Consider the following 25,248-nt stretch of genomic DNA (forward strand, 5'->3'; position numbering starts at 1 on the left):
AATCCAAGACAACTGCCTTCAGAAGTCGTCTAATTAATAAAAGCATCCACCTGTTTCCGACTTCATCTTGGAATAAATAGAGATTCATGTGTTGCACAACTGCAAACCATCGCCAAATGGAACAAATGGAAATAGGAAGTAATATTTGTAATTTTCTTAGAGCTGTTTCGGACATGACACTGAAGACCCATCCCTATGGTAACACATCACAATGGCATAATTATGCTGTAGGGATATTTTTTTTCTGGTGAGGAAGACGTATGATGGGAAAAAGTATGGACACTGGACAATTCTGGAAAAACACAGTTAAACCTCAAGCCCAGACATGAGACTGAGACGGAGGTTCACTTTCCTGTTGGACATACAGCCAGAGTTTCAATAGAACGGTTTCAATCAAATCATGTTTAATGTTTGCATGGCTTAGTCAAAGCCCAGGCCTAATTTTAATGGAGAATCTGTGGCAGAACTGGAAAACTGGTGTTCACTGATGCTTTCTATGTAATATGGCTGAAGTTAATATTAAAAAGAACAGGCAAACGTAACTGACATTTTTAAACAAATAAAAATCTGAAAAGCATTTACTATTTTATTATGTACCAATCAGTGTTTGTCTTTTATATAGAACCTCAATAAGATGCATTAAAGTCTGTGGTAATATCACAACAAATTTTTGCTACCCTTGCACCTCTTTGTTTTAGGCTGCAAGGTTAAGCGTTTTAAAATACACTTTAAAAACCAAGAGTAAAAAAATGTAAGCAGGGAAGCTTTTTTCCTTCAGCTTTACCTTGAAGCTGCACTAGATGAGAACATTTTTACTCAATGCCTATTTTCTCCGCTTTACAGAAAGTACACGACATGCCTTTGTGTTGAGTGAATGTCGCCAAGCGAGCTTACAGAGATGGCAGTGACTCTGACGGCCTCCGCCGTAGAGTGACTGAACAGGTACCACAAAGCGGAGCCCATCTCTGTGGTAGCCAGGTGACGAGAGAGACCAGAGACGGTCGAAGAGACGTTTTCTACAGCTTTTGCAGCCATATGATGAACCACAGCATCATCCTGCAAGAGAGACACAAACTCAGCTCCAATTTTTAGCAAGGGTTTAACAGCGCACCAAAATCATGACTCTGTGTGATTTCAATACACTTCAATGAAGAAACATAAATGAAAATGTTAGTTTTTTCACTTCAGTCAGCATTAAAAAAGTAATTTTCTTTTTTCAATTTCTGAAATCATCATTTAATATAAAGTGAAAAGTTGGTACTGATGTTTTGACCCATACCCAATGATAGATCATATACTATGATATAGTTAATGTTGATATATAGAAATTTTTGAATAAGACCGTGTTTGAAAATAGAACATGCTTAAATCTCTTTGGAGTTATTTTAATAATTTGACAGCGCAGGAGACAAAATTTTCATGGAACTGTAATTTTCACTTTTTACCAACCATTTCTCCAAAAGACATACTGATGCCATGTCCTGGTAAGTATATTTTTCTATTAATAAGAATAAATCATCACACATCCTGCAACAATTGCAGTCCTTCAGACTTCGTTCTGAATACTGCAGCAATTTACAAATACTAAATTAAATTAACACAACATAATTTCAGTAAACACACAAAGTATCGTATTTGTGCTTGTGTGCTGCATATGTACGGTATGCAACCGCACACCTTTGCCTGAGCAGAGAATAGCTTCTTCTTTTCAGACAAAGGGGACAGGCTAATGAAATTTCTGTGGCTGAGGAAATTAGTTTTTCCCACAAGAGTCATTGTGGAGAAAGACAGGAAGTACAACAGATGTGATTGCCTCTGTCAGGTTGTTATTTCGTTTCACCGTGTTACATCACTTTGACGCTACTCTCTCCAAGGTGTGAGATGCAATGGAACTTCTTCCAAAATAAATCTTACTACATTTTCAGGAAAAATGGCTTACATTAATAGCGGCGACATTAATTCCACCACGCCAATTTATCATGGTCATCCTGTAAAAGTAGAGCAGGTGACACTGATGACACTTTCAGCTAAACCCCATTTTCGCATTTCACCCTCTAGCGTAACATTAGTTTGCAGAGTACCATATAAATAGTGAGGAGATGCATTTTTGTTTCTCAGTCAGTGAATGCACCATAACCAAGCAAAAACAGGTTACTGTAACAGCAAAACTTTTTAGTACGGGAAGGAAAAATGTAAGTATTGTTGAGAAAATAAATTTAAAATAAGCTAGTTTTAAAACTTAACATGTCTTGATTCAAATGCCCTAATTGTGGTTTTGAAATTAGTAATGTATTCTGGCTCTTTGACCTTTATTTTACTTGTAGTTACAGCAGATGGTTTGCTAGGATCGTTTGAACTGCCTTTTGTCTGTGGGAAAACAATACAGTGGAAGTTGTAGCTCATCACACTCATCTGTGAAAAGCCGTATACACGGCAGGGGTTTCTGGCTTCAGATAGAGGGTCAGAGATAGCTCCTGGATTGGATGAGCAAAGATACGCCTTATTTGAATAAATTAGAGAAAAGAAGATAAAACTTTCTACACAGAAGTAACAAATCAGATTTTGCTCTTGCAACTTCTCCAAAGACGTCTTTGCTTTTTGTTTGTCGTTTCCATCTTTTGTCTTTTTCTCTCTCAGGTAAATTCATGTGTTGTTTGTGCTCTGAAGTTTCTGATGTTTTGTGATGTGTTTGTCTGGTGATAGTATGCATCTGTCTTGAATAAATGCTGATTATTGTGACGCTGTTATCTCTGTGTGATCTCAGTCTTTGTGCACAGCATTTTTCTGAACCCGGGCATAAGAGAGGATTTAACGAGTCAAAAGGTTTTTAAAGTTCAAGAATTTTTCCTCTCTTTACAGTATGTATTTTTGTTACACTGAGGTGTTTTAAAATAAATGCAGATAAGATTTGGAAAGCTATTCTAAAGTAAGAAGTCTTTTGAAAACATGTACAGACATGTCTGTGGTTCATTCAGGTTGCAAGCCAAAGAGATGGTTGTTCGACTTCTAGCAGACAACAGGAAGGTCAAGCGGAGTTCAGTAAAGTTGTTTTGTTTCTGGGTCTTTTTTACACTGTCAACCTTTTTCTTTCATAAAACATACTGGTTTTGGACATGCTAGCACCTTTTGGAAATCTCAGAGTTAAAGGGTTGGACTTTTAAAAAAAAAAAGTTCTGTGGAGTAGGTCCCTTAACTGTAGTAGAAAGATGTTAACAAGCTAACACGTTTCTAATTTGTTGAATAAGCTGACCATGAGTCAGGATAATTTTCAAACAATTACAAAACCTGGAAAGCACAACAACATACCACATTTAACAAAGCTGTACAACTTATGCAAAATCCTCAAATAGACTCTGTTCTCGGCAGAGCTAAAGCGCCCTGGCAAGTCACAGCTGATTGGAGGGATTGGCTGATTGCAGCCGACAGGCTGAAGCAGAGAAACCTGCCATAGAAATAACAGAAGTTGTTTGGCTGAACAAAGTGCAACGATGGTTGGTTGAGAAATTATAATTTGCTGATATTTGCTAACATGTTGTTATATCCCGCTGCTATGAAGATTTTAATTTTAAGTTGTTTTAAATTTTTAAAGTATGGTAAAAGAGGCAATGTATGTCTGTCTGTTGTGATCCTGCAGTTCATGTGCTTACTTAATTCACAATAAACTCAAGTTAAAGTTTAAAATGTCAACAATATAATCATGTTGTATATTTTTAAAATAGTGACTCCACGGGGTGTTGTGGTGGCGCAGGGGTTAAGCACAACCCAAACTCTGATCACTGCACCTTTAATTATGCTATGAGAATAATAAGTTTCGAATTAATTCTTTAAGTGATATCTAAAGAAAATTAGCACTAATAAAGTTACATTTACAGGACCACAGTTTTCAAACCACCTATATTAATAAAACATTAATACAAGCAAACACCGACCAAAGTTATGAACATAAATTAGTAAAAAGAGAAAATAAAGATGAAACTGAATAAATTACTTAAAAATATATTAAAACACAAATATAAAGCTTCCGCAAGTATTTGCGACAGAGACATTACCAAAACAGCTGCTTTCAGCACAAAAACTGCATTTCCACTTCAGATGTTACAGAAATTCAGGTCTACTTTTAACATATTTTGAGGGATTAAATTTGCCACCCACCCAACACGTTAACAAAACTGACCTGCTTTCTGACCTAATGAACAGAAAGCAGGTCTTCTTAGGACCGCAGAACCTAAAGAGCTACCTGTGGCACACAGCGGTGGCCGGGCTGTGATCCATTGTCACATCCATGTTGCGCATTAAAAAGATACATCATATTCAACCAACACAAGGACTCTAATGATAACTGACAGCCTAAATCACCAACCTATTAATTCAATATACGACATCACAGCATGTTCCCAACACCAGGGGACTAAGCGGAGCGACAGCATAATGAATCCTCTGGCACCCCTTTGGGAGCCAGCGGAATGGTCTGTTCCAGTGTTCCCCAGGCTGTGCGGAGCAGCTCACTAATGAGCCCACGGGGGAGCCCCCACTGTCTGTGTGTTTAATAGACTGTAGCCTTGCCAGGCACTACACAGGGAGAGAGGGTGGAGGTGGTGGTGAGGGTGGTGATGGTTTTGAGGGGGGCGAGGAGGGTGTTACATGAAGAGAGAGAGTGAGAAAGATATTCTTACAAGTGATGAGAAACAAGCAGAAATTTCATCATTATAATTCAGAAACGGGAAACGCATGAAGAAGGGAGAAGGGAAAAGGTGATGAAGTTATCCTCAATGTAATATGACCATGAAAAACAGAAGGACATTTATTATACTTGGCGTCGTGGCTAAGAATAACACCACTGGATTACTGGTTGTGGAACATAACACAAGGAGAATTTGTCATAGATACATTTTTTGTGAAATGACTTAAATTCTGTTGCGTTTGTGATATTGTCCAAAAAATAAAATGCAAAATGTCCAAAAAATGTAACAAAAACTTCAACAGATTCTATCATTAAAACATGTTTCACTTGTAAGCATATTACCATATTACAGTGGCAAAATAAAGAGAATATTTGTAGCTCTAAACAAATGGGGTTTTAGCCTTGATTTAAAGAAACTGTTTCAGTTTTTTTTTTGTTTGTTTGTTTTTTCTGGGAGTTTATTCCAGATTACTGGAGCATAGAAGCTTCTCCATGTTTGGTTTTGGTTCTGTGGATGCAGAGTAGAGCAGAACCACAAGACCTGAGTGAATGAGTTTGTAATCGTCTTTATGTTTCTCTGAAGGTTCAGGCCCGTGTCCATCACTACGCCCACATGTCGGATCTGGTCAGCAGTTTCTAGCTGCAATAACTGAACGAGTAATTTAGTTTTAGCAAAACTGAGCTCATTAATATTGATGCACTGACAGACATTGATGCCGTTTTATCTACAAAAGGTGAAGCGCTGCGATTTATGCAAGACCTAGAAGAAAAACATATTTACACAAGCTCTGGTTCACAAATCTGTCAACAGCTTTGAAGTTGTTCTCATAATATTAAATATGAGTTAAATTACATGTACATATGTTGTAAAGATTAATTTATTTGTAAGTGCCTTAAAAGTCAAACTAAATAAATTAAGACCTATTTTTGCCCATTCTTACTTCAAGCTGGCTCTATTCAAATTCAAATTCAAAAATGATTTATTAATCCCAAAGGGAAATTAAACGTTGTAGCTCATTGATTCGGGTTCTTCAAAGAGTTATTGAACATGGTGATTGTTGATGGCAACAGCAGTCAAGATCAGTCCCATTTGATGGACAGCATCATTCAATCACAATTTTCAGTCTTGCCACCGATTCTAAATTGGTGTAGGTGTGGATTTAGACTGTGCCATCCCAACACATAAACAGGATTCTATCTAAAAAACTACAATGATGCTTCAGATGTATTTTTAGGCCACCATGCTTTCTAAAAGCTTAACCACCAGCCCTGCCTCAAGTCTTTTGCCTCTTTAAAGATCTGCTTCTAAGATCAGCTTTTGTTTAACTTCATCCATCTTCCCAACCCAGCAGCTTTCCTGTCGTTTCTAACAAAATTAATCCCTTAATCGTTATGCTGCCACCACCTTGTGTCATTGTAAGGCTGGTGTATTCAGGGTGATGCACAGTTCTATTTTTCCACCACACGGCATTTTGCGTGTAATTGTTAAAAGTTCAACTGTGGTGTAATCTTACCAGAGCACCTTTTTAGACATGTTTGCCAAGTATCCCTTAATGGACTGCAGGTAGGACTTCTTATGGCTTTTCTTTCAACAATGACATTCTTCCATAAGTTTAGGTTAGTGACCATATCTTAGTGGATTTGCAGTTGTTCTAAACTCACTCCTTTCGTAAGTGGTTGTTATTTTCTTTCCTCTTTCTGCCTTTAACCTCCCAACAGTCTTATTCCTCTGCTTTGTCCCTTCATCTTCGTGACACTGTTTGTCTACTAATGTTCACAAATGCATACAGAGGAGCTGTGTTCAGGATGGAATTAAATTACACATAAGTGGATTTTTTTTTTTACACTAATTACTGCTCTGAAGGCAAATGATTTCAACTGAATTCATCCTAACCTTTTAAGTACAAAACACTTTGAAAATCATGCTTTTGTTTCCTTTCATTTCATAATTATGGGCTACTTGGTGACAAAATGTGAACGAATTCAGAGGGTATGAATACTTTTGCGAAGCACTGTTGACTGCAATAAGAAGCCTTACATCTAAAACTCAGATGCAAAGCTTTCTCTTCTGCATTGCCCAAAGTTGTATTTTTGAGAGAATATAAAAAAAAAAAAATGCAAAATAGCTCTTGGCAGAAGGCGGGTAAACAGAGAAGGAATGTGGAAGCACATGGGTGTAGATACTTAAAAATGTAACAGTATTGAAACCCTGTCCAGCAGGAGCAAAAGCAGAAACTCAAAATGCACACGCGTACACACACATAGAAGTAAACATAAATACATTATCACTAAGAGCAGATGTTGGTATGGTGAAGACAAGAAGACGGCACAAATCACCTGCATTTCTCTCAGTTTCATCTTAATTATTTTATTTTAAATGTTCCAGCTTAAGATTTGCATTACGGCTTGTACGGCTCATGTAAATAGAAGAAATTCATTGGAACCAAGTCACACATTTTATTAAAACATTGGGTATGTTATTCAATTACGTCAAGTTAAAGTTTCCTTTTATTAAACGATTTTAAAAAGCATGCACATATTTATTTGCACATATATATGGTCATATACACTGGAAACATAAGAAGACATTGACAGTGCTGGATGCAAAGCCTAATACCGAATATGAGCTTGAACAACATCATTTAGATGAACTCAAAGAAAAAATAAACATTGTTTCTGCTTTGCATAAGCCTAGGAGGTTAAATAAGATTATGATTAGTATGACTATTCAGTAATGTTGGTTCATGACCTTACGTGAAAAAACAAACATACTGTAAAACGTGGAATGACTGTCAGGGAAACTTCATGTAATGATGACTGTAGATTCAGTGTCATTTTCAGCCAATGAGGGAGAAATCTGTTGACGTAAATCTGACTGCGTGCTTTATTAAAAATAAAAGAATACAAATATTTTTCTATTAATAACATCACAAAACCAAAAGAGAAAATAAGAAACAACAAAATTGCTATTTCAAGGTTTTTTAATGACAAACTTCCTGCATAATGACTCCTGGTCTATTAGTTACTAATGACATGCCTAGATGTGTTTTAATCTAATATTCTTTCAAGCTGATTCAGTTAAAATGCGTTTATTCCTGGCTTTTCTTGAGGCTTAAACAAGAGTTCCATGCTCTTCATCATGTTTCAACAGGACAGCCTGCTTCATTTCAAATGAAACTCTTCCTAATCTGCAGCTCAAAACTGACAGATGATATTTGCACACTCTGAACCCCTGGCTGAAAGCTGCTTTCAAATTGAAAACCTAAAAGGCAGGAAGATATAAACCGAGGAAACAAACTACTTCAAATGGCCTTCCGTGGACCACTTTTATATAGAAACAAGTTTGTGCCGGCTCTTTTGAGTCTCAAAGACGTAGATGGTAAAACTACTCCAGTCCGAGTGTCTGTGCTTACACAGTTCAGATGTCTGATGTGGTTTCTCTCTGTAATTACGGGCCTTCAGAAGATTGTGCACCTGGTTTTCAATAACCACTTTTGACAGAGACTCAAACACATTCTGAACATTAAGCGTATCATTCACTAACAAGAACATCTAACGCCACGGATAGCCACCATCAAAAGCTCAAATTTGCTAAAAGGCTAATAGAAACTGAGATATAGAGAGTGCTCCTGTAGGAATAAATGTAAAAGAAAAATAAAAAAGAAGAGGTACAATTGAAACTGTTTACATGTGCTGGTTAAAAAGACACAGAAGCTTATTTTTTCACTTCTTAATGTTAGACCAAGCTAAACTTTTGCCTGCCTTAGGTCTGTTAGGATCACAAAGATTATTTATATTTGCTAAATAAAAGGTTTAGATAAGTTTTAGAAAGCTCATTTTGTGCTACCTATTGCTAATGTATTTAAAGGGTTTGTTATGATTATTAAACAGTAATTTGCCATGACTATTGCCACAAGAAACTGAATGAATAATTTAACAATGATCTAAATGACATTCAAACACTAAATATGTTTTATTTGCTGTCTGACTCTGAATTTATATATATATATATATATATATATATATATATATATATATATATATATATATATATATATATATATATATATATATATATATATATTGTACCCTGTGTTTGCTAAGGCAATTTAGTTAACCTTAGTACTGCTCGGTAATTGAGTGCATCACTATTTTACAATAATCAATTTTGAACAGCAATTTGCTCTGCGAGTTGAGCGGTTTCTGAGTGCATTAAGTATAAAAATCACTCACACAAACACACAAATAACATCACTCCTACATGTAAATGTCCATATTTCAATTTAAAAAAAAAAGAAAAAAAAAAAAAAGAGGAAAGGCACTTAACATTTTTCTGATGTGTTAAAGGGTGTTTGGATGAATGAGTCCAGAAGAAGAATCTGAATCTATGATGCCAACAACAATAAAAGACAGAAGTCAAAGTGTCTGTGGGACCACACTTTGATAAATGTTAGGTGATCACGTATTCGTAGTAATCTCGGTAACTCTGGATATACAAACATATTAGCTAATAAAAACTAGAAACTGGAATCTGACCAAGTGTGCAGCTTAGCTTGAATGCATCAGAACACCTTTAGGGTGTTATAAAGAGGCAAGTAAAGCAGCATAGCCCCTCCAGCTAAGCAGAAAATTTTTAAGAAATCTCTCCAGACATTTGTGGACATTGTGTGGACCAACAAAGTTGAAAAAAATTATACGAGTTCTATTTCAGCAGTGAACATTTTTTGACATTTAGTGTGCCGAGCTCCTACTATGGGGCCTGTATATACTGAATATGGTAAAAGTATAGGCTTAGTTGTTAGTTTTTATATCAGTTTAAATAATAAAAAAAAAAACATGCAGTTACTTAGGTGTAGTTTTGAATAACTTGACATATAGGTGAGATTAGATGGGTGCACTCTACATATCACAGGATAGTTTCTATTCAGAATGTGTGTGTTGATCCTGATCCTTTTGATAGATCAGGAGCATGAGGTGGCTATCTCATGTTAGAGACGCAAGGGTAGGGGCCCATGACTGTTTTAGGAGTCACCCTCTCTCCTCTCTTTTGTGGAAGATAGTGATAAATGATTAATGGGCTCACCATAGCTGGGTGTGTATGTATGCGAATGTCCGTGTGTGTGTGGGTGTGGGTGTGTGAGGGGGATTTCTGCCTAGTGCCCTCTGGCTTCTATCACTGCAATACTGTTCACACACCTTTTCTGTTGCAAGCGCATGCACACATACACGCACACACAGATTATTCATCATAGGCAGCTGAAGCATCATCTTGTTCAGGCTCATAAATAATTTCCTGCAGCTCAAGTCTGGCCTGGAAACCTGCCTTTCACTCCATGCCATCAACTCCCCCTCTAAGTACAACTCTCTCCCTTTCACACTGTCTGCCTGCCATATCATCCCCCTCTCCAACTACACTGATCTGGCTTCCTTTCTTCCTTTCTGTCACTCTTCACTATCCCCTCTCCATTGGCAAAACCACCATGCTCCCTGTGGCTCCAGGCCCCCGCTACTTCCTTCCCCAGTCAAACCCGTCCTCTAGTACAACAATCTGTATCCATCTCTGCAGTGCTTTGCTTGGAAATCAGCAAAAAAAAAAAAAAAAAGTCTCAACAGCAGCAGAAGGGGCTGGGGTTATCCACTGGGTCAAAAGAATGCAGCAAAAACACACTGCCTGGAGCATATTTGACAGGTTCTTGGCACTGTGTCTCAATGCTGTCATGCAATTAACAGAGTGTGGCACTGAATTTGCATTTAGAACATTGGTAGACAATTTTCTTCTCTGGCAAAAATTGCATAAGAAATGCATCAGAAAATATTATAGGCGAGTCAAACAATAGAAGAGAAATTAAGAAAAAAAAAAAACTTTCTCAGGCTATATAAATATTCGGAGAAATTTTCACGAGCGACTTTTACGACGCTACTTTAGATTAGAGCACAGCTGCAACTGTAACCAGCTTTACCAGCTGAAATGTATACAACAAATATTTAAACTTTAAAATCTGAAATCCAACAAAGACTATCGAATGATTGAAGATGGAATGCATATTTGTATTCTATATTCAATTACAAATATGCTATTCTAATTTAGACAACGCGACAGACATAGCAGAACTTTTCCGTCTTGTGTTTGAGGAATATTATTTAATTCACTCAAATCTATTCTCACAGTTGTAATTTCAAGCAGCTAACACATTTTTCACAACTGAGAGAGAGAGAGAGAGAAAGAGAGAAAGAGAGAGAGAGAGAGAGAGAGAGAGAGAGAGAGAGAGCTGAAGTTACACCAGATTTGTTCGTGAATAATATATGTGGTGGAACTTTTAATGTGTTACGACAAATTTAGAAGTAAGAAGTTCACCAAACTGAAAACAAACACAAACTTTTAGTTTAATTGACAGCAAAAAGCAAACTGACCATGTTTGAATACTTTATTTCTTTTTAAATGTTCATCAATCATGGTTCATAAGTGAAAGGTAACTAAAATTGAGTAGAAATTAAGAACTTTTTTTTTCATTTAACAAACTCTACAGCAATCAGTCACAATAGCCACTGTGTGAATAGCGATGAATTTTAATAGTTAAATTTTAACTTTTAGGATGTAATTGAAATATAACAAGTTAAAATCAGCAGTGAAATTCAGCCTAAACCCATTGAAATGCCTAATAAAAGTCAGCATAAAAAGTGAAAAAACAACTTGTCTTCTCTGTTCAGGAAGAATTTTGCCCAAACAATTTGTTAAGTCAGTGGATAAGTACCTGGTAGTTTTCGTATACTTGAACACTGGACTGGCTGCAACAATACAATAACATCATTATAAACTATAAGCAACTAACGATAGTCGCCGTTACACTGCTAGCAAGCTGCAAGCTTTCAATAAAATCCTAAAAATTAATGAGATGGATCTCCAACTTTGATGGCATTGATTTTTCCAGGAAAAACATTGGTTCAAGTCCAGAGCAATGTGCACTGTTTCAGTCACCTTCATCGGAAATCGGAAATATTGTGAATGTGTAAAATAATTCCCAAAGTCTTAATCAATCAGTAATGAGGTTAAATGTGCCAAAGAAATGAAAAGCAAGCCAACATTGGCATTTATCCATAGAGTTTGAGAAGAGGAACTAGGTCTTTAGTTAACTCTAATGCATTAGTAACATAATATGCTGCTATTACTTTGTGACAAATGTTTGACCATGCACAAAATAAACAGTGGGCCAAAAAAAAAAAAACCCTGCAGTTTTCCTCCTCTCTTTCTCTTCGGTTGTTGTGATATTCAGTAGATTTGTTTTGACAGCTTGGAAGTTCACCTCTTTATGTCAGTGAGATCAACAGAGATTTAGTACATTCAATACCCATCATCCTCTAACTATCGGTTTCAGAGACTTACAGGACACAGGAAGCAGCTCCCCCTGACAGTGGGCTTGAGACGGAGTATAACCCGGAACACTTATCCATCAATCTCAGTCATACCTAGTAACCCTAAAAGCTCTCTGTGTGAGTGTGAACCACAGGTTAAAGCTAGTTCACTTGGGGAAAAATGAAAACTGGAGGAAAACAGAAAAAAAAGAAGATCCTGCCAACACAACATATAAAATCTGACTGCTGACCAGCAATTTCAAAACCTGGACATTCTTATGAGGCTAAGTGGAACACAAAGGCGAATATCGATCTACTGTGTTTACCTCTGGTTTAGTTCTATCATCTGATTGGGGTGCCTCACAGTTCACCTGTCAATCTCCATAATGGATTCCTTGTGACTTAGAAAATCCATACAACTCCTGCAAGTTTTTCTTCATAATACAAGCTGATTTCAAAGTCCCAGCTCTTTTTAAAAATGTTTCTTGAAGTCTAAGACATGGGAATTTGCATGTCTGTATGCGTTATGTTTTTAGACGGTCCAAAAACCATGTTCTTTAGACAAAATGTTCTGTGATGGAACAAATGTGCCCAGACTGACTTTGGCAAATAAAAACAGAACATTTGCAGATAAATAGTCATCTCTATGCACAATAGTCTTGGATTACCCAAAAATAACCATATATATCAAGTAAATGAAAGAAAGTGAAGGTTTCTCTGAAACTTCAAATCAAACCCGGATTTGGAACTTGTTCAAAACTAGAGACACATCTTATAAATAAACAGCAATGCAACTTGTTTTTGTAATTACTGGTGACACAGAAAACTTTGCCTCTTGTCTGAGAATCATTCAAAGTTTTCTAATATAAATGAAAGATTTCATTTAGAGATGCGGAGACAGAAACAGCATGAACAGAGGTAGATTGCGGTTAAATGATGAAAACAGATCGAGGAAGGTTGAGTCTGGTGATGAGGGGTCCCTGTGGCTACATGTGGCCATCAGCGTATCTTACTGTTCAATAATGATAAATAAGTTAGCTGTCTCTCTCCCCAAACGCTCTCCTTCTTGCTGCTAGCACTCCTCTATTTATCTAGCCTCCAACATAAAATCCTATGTTAATAAAATAAGTAAAAGCCGACCGCTTACAACACATCATTTTTATGCACAATGTACACTCACTGGCCCATTTATTAGACACACTCTGCTAGCATTAGGTTAGAACAGCTTTTACCCTAAATTATCAATGCCAATTGAATCAACAAGGTGATAAAAACATTCCTCAAGAGATTTTGGTCAAAATTGGCACCTGCACATGCACAATACTTTCTTCTTTTCCAACATGTCCCAAAGGTTCTCTGTTGGATCAAGACCTTGTAACTGTGGAAGACGGAGTCCAGTGAACTAATTGCCAGGTTCATTAGACTAGAGATGATTTAAGCCTTGTGACCACAGACGTTAGAATATATTAACACTGTAATCTTAATGGGGTAAACATGATCAGCAGCAAAACTCAGATAGGGTGTGGAGTTAAACAATGCTCTTGAAAATCACTCCACGCTATTACACCGCCAACAGCAGTCTGCTCTCCTAATACAAGAAATGCTGATCCAGGCCTTTGCATGGGAAAGGCGCTTTATAAATGAACTATTTACTTGCATTCAAGAGATTTTGGTCCAAATTGCATTTTTGTTTAAGCAAGAATTGTGGCCCATCTGAATGTCACATTTGAAATTATAGGCCCATCACACCAGGTCATCTTCTAATCTGCTATTTTTCCATTGTGGTGAGTCTGTGTGAATCTTAGCACTAGTTTTGTGTTTTATAATGACAGGAATGGGACCTGGTGTGGTTTTCTGCTCCTGTATCTGCTTCAAAGTCCAACGCATTATACTCTTTTCATCTACTTTGATCTTAACAATGGTACGATCGGATCTGGGATGTGTTTAAATATTATGTTGTAAATTTAGACAATAAGATTTTTTTAAACATTAATACCAACCCTTTGAAATAAGTCCAGTAACTATAACTAGAAGTCATCAGCAGAACAAATGAATATCAATAATCCACACTTGTAAGTACTTTGGCTTGTGTACATTCACCAACGATGATATTGGTCAGCCAATGCATGCAATCTAACTTGACCTAGTGAACAGGTCATCCATTAATGATAACCTTTCTCGTCTACTTTATAAAGTTATTTCATGGTGACACTGCAGGAACCACACAATTATTAAATACATATTTAATTATTGGCATCAGCTATAATCAGTTTGCAATTGAATGATTTAATGACATTTAATAAATTGTCTATTAAATAAATCATTTAAATACTTAATAAAACATTTATTTATTTCATAGTACTTTTAATTAATGCTTTAATAATATACTTATTTATTTAATTTTGTCCATTTTAATTGTCTATAGTTCATTGGCGTTCCAAAATCCTATAAGTTGTTTAATTATTTATTTATTTAATTTTTAATCTGAGTCCAAATTTCGTATCACAAACAAGCAAAGGTGGTATGACAATAAAAAAATCCTTGAATCCTTAAATGACTGTCACTGTTCTGGACAGGTAGACAGCAATTACTTTTTGGGGCTCTGATGCCCTTTTTGAGATGCTTTAGGCTACGTTCACACTGCTGCCATGTCAAACTTTTTCATGGCAGTCTGAACCGCTTTTCAATCTTTTCACCCCCCCGACCCCCCAAAAAAAATCCCATTTGTCCACTTCCATGTGAAGTATTAAATCAGATACAAATCCGACAGTTTTCAAAGCATCTGCAATCTGAACGGCCAGATCACATTTTATCCAACATTTACATCACTGGCATGACATACGCGTCATGATTCAGCACTAGAAGTTGCCAGACACATTAAATCTAAAAGTAAACAATAGCTGAAGCAAACAGTGCTTTCTTTTTTCTCCCATTGCTAAACAACTTTAAAATCAAGCCATTATTACTTCTGTAAACAGATGTGACAGCATCGTTCTTCTCCTGTGCATGCGGATAGCTTTGGGGTCATGAACTGTTCACGTAGCAGTCTGACTGCGGTTTCATGTAACTAGTATCATGAGCGACCATAGAAAAGTATTCAGATTTCAGAAAGAAATGTGAATTGAGCTTTAAGACCTGCTGTGTGAACGTAGCCTTAGTCTACTTCATGATGTCAAACAGGTTCTAATTAAGCCATTTCTGACAGGTTTGGCATTAACCAGGCCACGGTGTGGATAGAGAAGTTAAACAACAAAGAAAGATGTGAGGAATAAGTTTGGTTCATAAGTTAGCAAGGGGGGGTGGCAACAATGTTTTGTCATTGGATCAAGTTTGTCGGTTTATTTTCCCAAAGAAATAAAATTCTTATTAGAAAACTTCATTCTTAACTTCGGTTATCATTGCTTGACTTTTTGTACAACGACCTGAAACATTTGAAGATGAAACTGAATAACAGGTTTAGGATTTAATATTAACAGTCTCTCACTCAATCCACTTATTTGTTAAAGTATTTAACCATTTTTATTAGTCGATGGAGAAATGTGCAATATTTTTATTTTTATTTTTTTTAACGGTAAAGCCAAATAATGTCATGTTATTTTACCATGCTGGGACAGACTAAAGCAAACAAAGCAGAAGTAAATAAAAAAAAATGGGATGAAATTGAAAAGAAGCAGAAAGCAAACAGATATCGGCTCCTCCATTTGTGCTGTTGCTCCATCTACTGTAGGTGTGTGTCTGGAGGGTCCTAATTGCTGCTGAGGTCAGGCTGCAGAGCAGTAAAGGGTTGTGTTTGATGCAGGTAAGAGTGTGCATGCATGCATGAATGTGTGTGACTGCTCTGCATGCCCTTGACTTGCAGCTGGCAAACAACGCTTTAGGCCCCCACAGCTGCCTCATCATTACTGTTCACAGGGATCCCCTGCCACACACAAACACGCACAGGCTCACGCAGAGTGAGACTTAGTCACAGCTACACAGGCACAGACACAAACAGGCACACGCAGACATACACAGAGACACTCACCCCTTCCCGCAGGCTCCTCATTAAGCCAGTGTAGGCGGCAGCAGGAACGAACCACAGTCCCTCTGGGGAGCCTCTCTTCTCCTCCTGATAGAGAGTCATAGAAAAGACAGGGAGGACGGGTGAGAGGGGAGGGTGTACAGTTCGGGATGGGGGGGCAGCAAAGGAGCAGAGTGGAAATGAGAGAGAGGCACATAGATGAAGTGAAGGAGATACAAGTAGAGAGGAGTGAGGAAAAGGGCAAGAAAAGGCCAAGGCAGGGAGGGGAAAGGGAGCGCGAGGAGTCAAGACATCTTGATTACACGGTTTATAATCCCTGTGAGCAACATGCTTCATAGCTACGGCTTATTCGGATGGCTAGTCAAATGTTGGTTACTCAAAATGTTTGCTTTAATTTTTTTTTTTAATAATTGTGTAAATTATTTGCTTGGGATATAGAGATGTAGGGTCCCATATTAAATTTTACATTTTAAAATGTTATACTTTTCCAGATTTTTGTTGCGGTTTTTGTAACATTCTGGACATTTTTGTTCAAGATACTTACATACTTTGGTTTTGTTAACTGGATCGTTCACAAACGAAACAAGACAATACTAAAATTGGCTTCAAATTTGTTAATGATGAAATAATTTTATCCTGACTAACCTAGATCTGTTCTATTAAAAAAAGACAATAATACTTAGATCTCCTGAACAGGAGTGGCTATCAATGTTGAGCTTTGTCCCTAAACCAACACTAGTTTGCATACCAGAGGACTGATTTAACACACTTATTTAACAAAAAAATATGAAATGACCCTCTTTTTCAAATTTCCATTTGTCTGTAGATTTCTTTCTTTCAACAACTCAAAAGATAAGGCAATCAACAAATTGAACAAAGCCCAATTGGGTTTTTGTGAAATAAATCTGAGCACTTTTTATACTCATTCCCACTTTACCAAACTTCAATTATTTAATTTTTTTGTAAATACTTAAGCAATTTTTTTCCTCAAATAACAAGCTTTTCTATGGTATTTGTAGGCATCATTTTACAAGCCCAAACTCTTACACTACCCATTTAGAAGTAATTTACAGGTTATTATAGTTATTTAATATTAGATTACACTTGGTTTTCATTGCAAATATGTACACAAGAAGTATATGTAGGTTTTTCTGAAAATAGATCTTTTTTTCACTTTTATAGAAGCACTGTCTCACAGCCCACAGATTTCTAATCATTTATCATATAGTTTTTAACTTATTTGAAATGGTGCTCTGTTCCCTTGCTGCTGTGCTTCGCTTTAGGCTACATCTAACCTTGAGGAAAAAGACAGACCTGTGGGCGCTGGGTAAGTGTTGTCATTGACAACTGCAGAACTGAAAAAAAACACACAACTTTATTTGGCTAATATTAAAAGGAACATTCTGCATAGGTTAAACATTGGTTTTCCAGGCAACATATGTAGCATAAATTCACCTGTGGCTTGTAGAGCCGATCACTTGCATTGATCATTAGAACTCACTTTAGCCTCTAAAATATTTTCCCAAAAGTCTTGAGGATCATCTAGATGTTTTTGGCAAATGTGAGAGGGGCCTTTATGTTCTTTTGGGTCAGCAGTGGTTTGACCTTGGAAATTTCCCATGGAGGGCCAGCCTCTCTTTCTTATTGTTAAATCTTAACCTCTGACCCCAACTGAGGCAACTGAGACCTGCGGAGCTTTAGATATCGTTCAGGGTTGTTTTATGACCTCCTGGTTGAACCGTTTATTTGTTCCTGGAGAAATTTTGGTTGACCAGTCTCTCCTGGGAAGGCTCACCACTGCTGCATGTTTTCCCCAGTGGGGGATTATGGTTCTCATTTTGGTTTGACCAAAGTGTTAGACAGCACTTTTTAATCCTTTCCAGATAGACAGCAGTGATTTTGTGTTTCTACCTTTTAATTTTTTTTTATTAATTATATATTATTAAATCATGTGCATTGTATCTGAAGACTAATAAACAGTCTTCAGGGTTTTGTTAATGAAATTGAGTAAAAAAAAAAAAAAAAGTATATTACCGGTAAATACAGTTAATTTCATTTATCTGGGGGGCCAACTACTTTTCCCCAGAGGATCAAGACAGCTTGGATAGTTTTTTTTCCCCTTAATGAATGGAATAAATTATTTGAAAACTGTGTTTGTACAAACTCAGATTTTCATTTTATAATGCTAAAAATGTATTTGACAATCTGTAACCCTTATTTGTGACACAAAAAAGCAAAAATAGAACAAAATATGTAAGGGGGAAAAAAAATTGTTGTAGTAATCCATCTCATGGTGCAAAACTGTCTTTGATAAACTGAAAAGGTTCCTCCATCACTACTAAGCTGAAGTCTAATTTATTTCATTACACTAAAAGTTGCTGAAGATTCAAACCAAGTACTCCATCACCCTGAAACGTGAGCAACATTTAAATCTCCATTCCTGTGCTGGAAAGGATTATGAAGGGTACTCTGATTTTTTTTTTCCCCTTTATTTTGGGACTGACCCTAAATTAGAAACATTTTAAGGTGATGAACAGTTGATCAGAGCAACACATTGAAAGGAAATTAAAACAAAAACAAAAACAATAACTATTAAAGAAGATGTTAAAAGTGATCCAAATGGAGCCTCTACAATTTCTTTTCTCAGCTTTGGAAGAGTATTCATAGTAACCAATTAGTATGATTGATTTTTGAAGGTTATCAGTCAGTCATGTAAATAGAAATCTTGCTTAATTGACTCGCCTGGTGAGATTGAGGTTAAGCAGAAATAAATTGGCATCACCTTTCCTAATAAAGGAGGTCTTCTTCACTCTTTCTTGTAAGTTTGAGGACAAGGGGTCAATTCCTTTTCAATTGAGTTTAGTCAGCATACAAAATTAAACTCCATTACCTGATGATAGAGTTCACAGTTAAATCCATTTTACTCTAGATTGGTCTTTTTCTCTGAGGTAATGAGAATGCATTTTGATCTATTTTATATGCAGGGAATGCTGTGAATGATTCATTTAAACTTATTAACTCAAAGTAATCCATTTCATTTTCATCTCAAAAACCTTTTTTCAATTTTTTTTTGTCTTTTACAGTGTCTTGCAAAAGAAAAGTGCTTATATCCCTAGAACTTTAACTTTTTGAACCACTGTAACCTGACATTTGAATATTTGTTGTGATATCAGTACAAAGTTGTGCACAATGTCAAAGTGGAAATAAATCATAATGAACTGTAGTACCTGGCCTTAAAATAATTACTAATGAAAATATTACATATGAAAATATTCAAATAAATAATGATTTCCCTATTTATTTAATTGTATATATTTTTTTTCTTTGCAATTTACTCATTTTGCACTTTTCAAAAAAGCTCTGCTCCTCCAGCAAACAATATTCTTAGTCATAATTTAATGCTTATAGGGCCCAGTTGTGCCCCTCCTCTAGGGTCTGGGACAGCTGACCCAATATTCTTTCATGTCTGCAGCCTTGCATGTATCCATGTATTGAGTGACGGTCAACAAGTCCCATTCAAATCCAACTCCCTAAAATGAATATTTCTATTTCACCAGCAGTAACATGAGAGTCATAGGAAGAGGTGACATGCAAGTTATACCTCAGAAGAAATCATGTAGAGAAACTCCCCTAGTGGTGGCAGCAGGAACTGCTTCAGTTTATTGTTCCTGAGATTATCCCGCAACAGGTCTGCTAGAGTTGACACAGCCTGAAAAACAGAGTGAGATGTGGTTTAGATATAAACAGAAATTCACTTTAATACAAAATACCAAAAAAATCTAGACTTTCCTCCACGAGTGTCTATCGCTGTGTCTATCAGATGTATTTATTTATTTTATTTTTTTTAAGGTGCCTTTTTGTGCGGACACTTATACGGAGGTAAACCAAATTTCCAAAATTTTCATTATTTGGCTCCAATGGTTTAAAGTTAACTTATTGATGTTCTGGGGAAAACATCAATGGAGTGACTAGAGACGCCTAGTCATCAGTGATGCCCCTCCCCCACCTGTTGAGTGCTGCCAGTCAGCTGGCTGAAAAAAGGCCATTGACTACAGATGGCATTTTCAGCCAGCTTGATGGGCTAATTAGCCCGTCAAGCTGGCTAATTAGTTTGTCAGGCTAATTAGACCCCCTGTCAAGCATACAGGCTGACTAATTAAGCTAAGATAGTATCAGCTTGTTATACTTGTGTAACGTTGAATGGACTAGAATGAAGAAAAGGTGTAATATTATACACAGTACACTCTGGAACATCAATACTAATTTAGTACCAATACTAATTTAGTACTACAGATCGAAATATAAATAAATATTAAAGACGTTTGTGATATACAACTACTTTAGCAGCAGCAGGTAGTAGCAGTACTAGAAGTAATAAAAAGCAATCAGATCATGGCATTAATTATTTAAAATGTTTGTATTATACTCAAGGTTATGATACAGAAAAAAGCTCAAACCAATCTATGCAAACTGACAACCACATTTATAATTTAAGTATCATGAAGTGGCTTTTTAAGCTTTTGAAAACAAGAATGAAGGAAGTCTGGATATATACAGAGGACTAGAAACAGTGATTGAACTAAGACAGCAACAAGAAACAAATGTTTGCATGCAGCGTAATCACAATAGGTCAATAAATACAACAAGATAAATTACAGTCGCTAGAAAAGGTGCAGAATTTTATAAGACCTAAGCATCAGTAGGAAACGTTCCTCACACAAACAACAGCACAAACACACACAAAGTGGTAAACAACGTTCCAACCTGGTATTATCAAGTAACCTTGGTGATGCCATTACAAGAAGACTGTATATATATTTGAAACCTCCCAACATAGCGTTTTAACTATTTATGCTTAGATCTTTGTTACTCATTTTGTTTAAAAGTCTCAAATGTTCTGTAAATCACAATATTCAAAATTCACTTTTTGCATGTTTCTACTTCTGTTTGGGTAACTCCTACTTCTAGAAACAATCCAAGTGAAAAAAAACAAACACTCAGCCGTTTTGGGGAATATGTAAATGTTCTCCTGGTGTCTGCAAAACAACCTGTTTCAAAAACCTCTAAATTGATACGTCACAATTTTGTTACCTAGCAACCCCAAGCCAAGCCCTCACCCTGGCAACCCAAGTGGAGATCTATCCACAGCATTACAAGACAACGCTAAATTTGTTCTGCTGGATTACCACTGCAATGGCTGCTGGAAAACAAAAATGTTTTGTTGTCGACTACAATACAGATCGTGTGTCCACGCATTTCCTCCCAGTCAAGGAGAACAGAGCTAAGTGGCTTCATTTTATTTTTGCTTGCAATGTACTGTGATTTTTACATGTCTGAGGTGCCGATGACACGTAACATGACACTGAGTTTGGAGGTCTTGCCCAGCAGCAGCTTATTTGCATGAGCTCAAAACAGCCAAAACTGATCGGGTGAAATCTCAATACCTGAGAATGACTTTGTGTAATAATTGTAATGAACATGTTTTGTATAGCCCAGAGACTTATCCTAGCTTGACGGAGGAAGAATAATAGTGGACCTTTAAAGAAACGGGCAAAAATGCAGTCTTCAAGCTCCGAAATTTTAAGAAAATGCCCATTAGAAAGGTGAGAAGGACCAATAAGACAAATCCAATGCAAGAAAAAAAAAACAAGAGGAAATGTAACAGATTGAGCAAGGCTTGAAACAAATCTGTATTCAGGCTGTAAAAAGATTGTGGGCACAGGTGTTCCGGACGACCTCTGAATGTGAGCCGAGGTACCGAGAGTGTGTAAAGAAACATAAATCAGTTTTTAGCACAACGACTTGTGACTGGATCACTCAAAACAATTACTAGCGTCTTGTCTTTACAGCTTGATATTTAAGTATATGGTGAGACAGCTGGCTGCTTCCAGACATTAACATTAATGGGTAATTCTGTGATCTGATGCAAGACCTGCCTGACCCCTTTGTCAAACTGCCCTCCTCTCAACTTCTTAACATTCAGCTTTCCTTCTCTATTTGTTTGAATTTGCCAGATCTGTGCCGGTTTCTCAATCCGTTTCTGCTGTTCGCTTATCTTGACTAAGGCTGAAGCCCTTTTCACCCTTTGCCCGTCTTGTAAGCAGATTTCTCAATATAACCTGTTTTTCTGTCCGGACAACTTTTATAAGTAGTTATTTTATATATTTGAGAAAGATTTTCCACCACAGAATAAGAGGTTCGGACTAGTAAATTATTTGTCTTTTAAAGAGAAAACTGCAGCATCACTTCCAGAGACAATAAGTTATTGAGGTGAACCAAGAGATTGGTTAACAAACCTGCAGTGCGGTCGACCTTATCTTCAAGTGCCCAGCTCTCCACCAATGTGCCTAATTTGCAACATTTTCATTCCATTTGTTGTACTCTGATAACCTAATAATGATGCTTGCACAACGGAGCATTATTTTAAAAGGTTTTTTGGCAGATAAAACATAATGGCATATCCAATGGAAAAACAAGCAGGTAATGCCTGGTTAAAATCTACATAAAGCACTGTATCCATCAAAAAGATGATATAGATAGATTAGCCCAGATTCTGAGAATGTCTCGTCAAGAGCTCTACTGGTAACATGAGACCTACTTTTATATTTTATGCACGACTATATGGGGTAATATCTGATGCAAAGTGGAAAACAAATGCTCTACATTATGAAATACCAAACCCATTAGTGCTACTGTAATTGAATTTTTAAAAATGTGTTTAAATCGTTGCACTTTTTTCGATGGGGTGTTACAAATACTGCTACTTTTTGTGTTTTGTGCAGCGAGTACCCTCTGAATCTGTGTCCTCAAGGATTGCTGGGAGATTTTTCAGAGCATTTAGTCTCCTTATCGTGTAAAACACCCTGCACAGTAAAGGATGTGCTTCTTAATCTGCAGGTAGGCTTAAAAAAAAGGGAGAAATTTTTGAGTGATGTTTTTATTTTTTTCTAAAGCAATTTTATCATTTTAAATAAAAAATAAACATCACTGTCAGCAGAAAAAGAACAAGACAGAAAGGGGACAGTGAAAAAAGACAGGTGTACTTTGTTTGTATGTGCTTAAAGTATATATTTGTGTGTGTGTGTGTGTAGGTGGGAATGGAGGGGTTGAATAAAGTATATTGAAGTTACTATGGTAACTAAGCCCAGCCCCAACACACCAATCAGCAGGATTGCAGCAGGAGAACCCCTGCTGAGACGACACACACTCAAAGAGAAAAATGCAAGTGTGTGTTCTGTTTGATTGGTCATCTGTTCCCTGCAATATAAGGAAACACAACAATACAGTATCTGCAGGCACAAACACACACCAATAAGAACAGACAGAACTACATACACAAAACCCCTGCTGAGAGCTCACACAGGCAGTGTTCAAAACAGCCTGTGCACACACATAAAAGACACTCACACACACAGGACCCCTGCTGAGCCCATAGATGGTCAGGCACGGCCATAGTCACGAACAGACAGAGGAAGATAGGCAGGCACAACGCGCAGTTATATCCACAGTAGCTGCAGGAAGGTAAAGCGGGTAACGAAGGCAAAAAACAAAAACATTCCACCATTTGTCCTAAACACCAAGGGCATTGAACGTACATATATGCCAAGGCTGGCCTTTTTCTAAATTCCAAAGACAAATAAGCAGCAGCAGTATGAACGCTATAATGAGGACATCAGGAATCACACAGACATAATTTATATATGGAAACAAATAAAAGAGAAGAGAAAATTGGTTTATAATTATAAAGGTCACACAAAATTAGTTTTCTACTTAGATAGCTCTGTATGAACCTTTTGTTTTTAGAGAATCCACATAAACTGACTAAATTGCCCCTGTGAATTAATAAAACTGATGTGAATATCGTTTCGTTTACAATGGTAATTATGCTCAGATGTTGTTTCAGTCCACTTTGGAAACTTGTTGATTTAACCACAAAAGCATTCAGCAGTAATAAGGTTGTGGTCTCTCAACTGCAATTCATCTGCATTTCTGATGCTTACAACAATAAGTGTTGCTCAAAGCCAAAGAAGAAACACCAAATTACATATCACAGGGTGCTCCAGCATACATTAGCTGCAACATTAAAATCACTTTGCAGATGAGGACAATAACGTTGATGATCTAAAAATCAATGCAAGGTTTCTTTGTGAAACCTTTGCTCTGAGCAATCAAGTTGTGTACTTCTTTCAGACAGATTTAAATATTACTGGAGACTGTAAAAACGTGCAAGGTGCTGCAGGGTCACAGCGCAGTAGTATTCACCGGCGGTATAGTGCACCCAAACAATCTATAACGCCCTCAAAGCGTTCCAGAGGGATACAGAAAAGCCAGCTGAGATCTTGCATCCATTCCCCCAACAGATCAGAGGGCTTGAAAGCATGTGATCAAGACCAGCCCTTGAGAGCTGATAACCCGCAACTTTTAGATGCATCCCTGCTCCAAATTCCCTCATCATCTTGGGAAGGAGTCGTTCATTTGATTCAGGTGGGTTGGAGAAGGGCTGCACCTAAAGGTTGAAGGACAGTAAGTCTCCAGGATTAGAGATAAAACTGTTTGTGCCGTACATTTAATAAATATTATCTTAGCAAGAGTGTGTTCACTGTGCAAAATATCTTATCAAATAATTTGAGAACTTCTAAAGCCATAAGAGCTAAAACAGAAAAAAAGAAAAAGTCATCATATTTTACTTGCTTTTAATGAAAATCACATCAAACGCATTATAAGAAAATACACTTGTATTTTGCTTCTAAAAACATATCTTTTTTTAAATGCAATTTTCCATTAGAAGCAAGCAGTTTCAAATTGGTACAATCTCAACAAAACAAAACAAATTGCATTTGTAGGAGATATAACCCTGGTGCAAGCAACAGTACAGAATATTAAGGTTTTTCATTAACTTAAAATCCAGTTGTGCCTTGTATTTATGTTTAAATATGCATGAGAGACAAACAGGGAGATGGAAAGTCGAGGAGTTTGGTTCTTTTTTTCTGCATGTGGAAGGAAGTTGTCTCAAAGAGCTGTAATGCCCCCAGCTGGTCCACGCTGGATCTAAAAAGTGAGTATGGAATGAGCAAGTGTTGCTGTTCACGTGTTCATCCAGGGTCAATTTTCTCTCAACTGTATTAAAAGTTTTGATTTCTGTTAGCCCAAAGAAATGAAGGGGAATTTTACTAAAATTTTAGAAATTTTAAATGTT

The 25,248-nt window shown here is 36.8% G+C and overlaps 1 protein-coding gene across 2 annotated transcripts in view; it reads right to left on the reverse strand.

Annotated features, from left to right (window-relative positions):
• ulk4 (unc-51 like kinase 4) overlaps positions 1–25,248 on the reverse strand; it is a 79,939-nt gene that overhangs the window by 46,384 nt on the left and 8,307 nt on the right. For both annotated transcript variants that reach the window (XM_014989212.2, XM_014989210.2), the window contains exons 17-19: positions 19,654–19,761; positions 16,056–16,139; positions 895–1,056 (exon numbers count right to left, since the gene is read on the reverse strand). In XM_014989212.2, the coding sequence (XP_014844698.2) occupies positions 895–1,056; positions 16,056–16,139; positions 19,654–19,761 (354 nt within the window). The remainder of the gene's footprint in view (positions 1–894; positions 1,057–16,055; positions 16,140–19,653; positions 19,762–25,248) is intronic.

Source organism: Poecilia mexicana, unplaced genomic scaffold, assembly GCF_051168715.1.
Source record: "Poecilia mexicana isolate PSO_F unplaced genomic scaffold, ASM5116871v1 scaffold_16, whole genome shotgun sequence".
Classification (NCBI taxonomy): domain Eukaryota; kingdom Metazoa; phylum Chordata; class Actinopteri; order Cyprinodontiformes; family Poeciliidae; genus Poecilia; species Poecilia mexicana.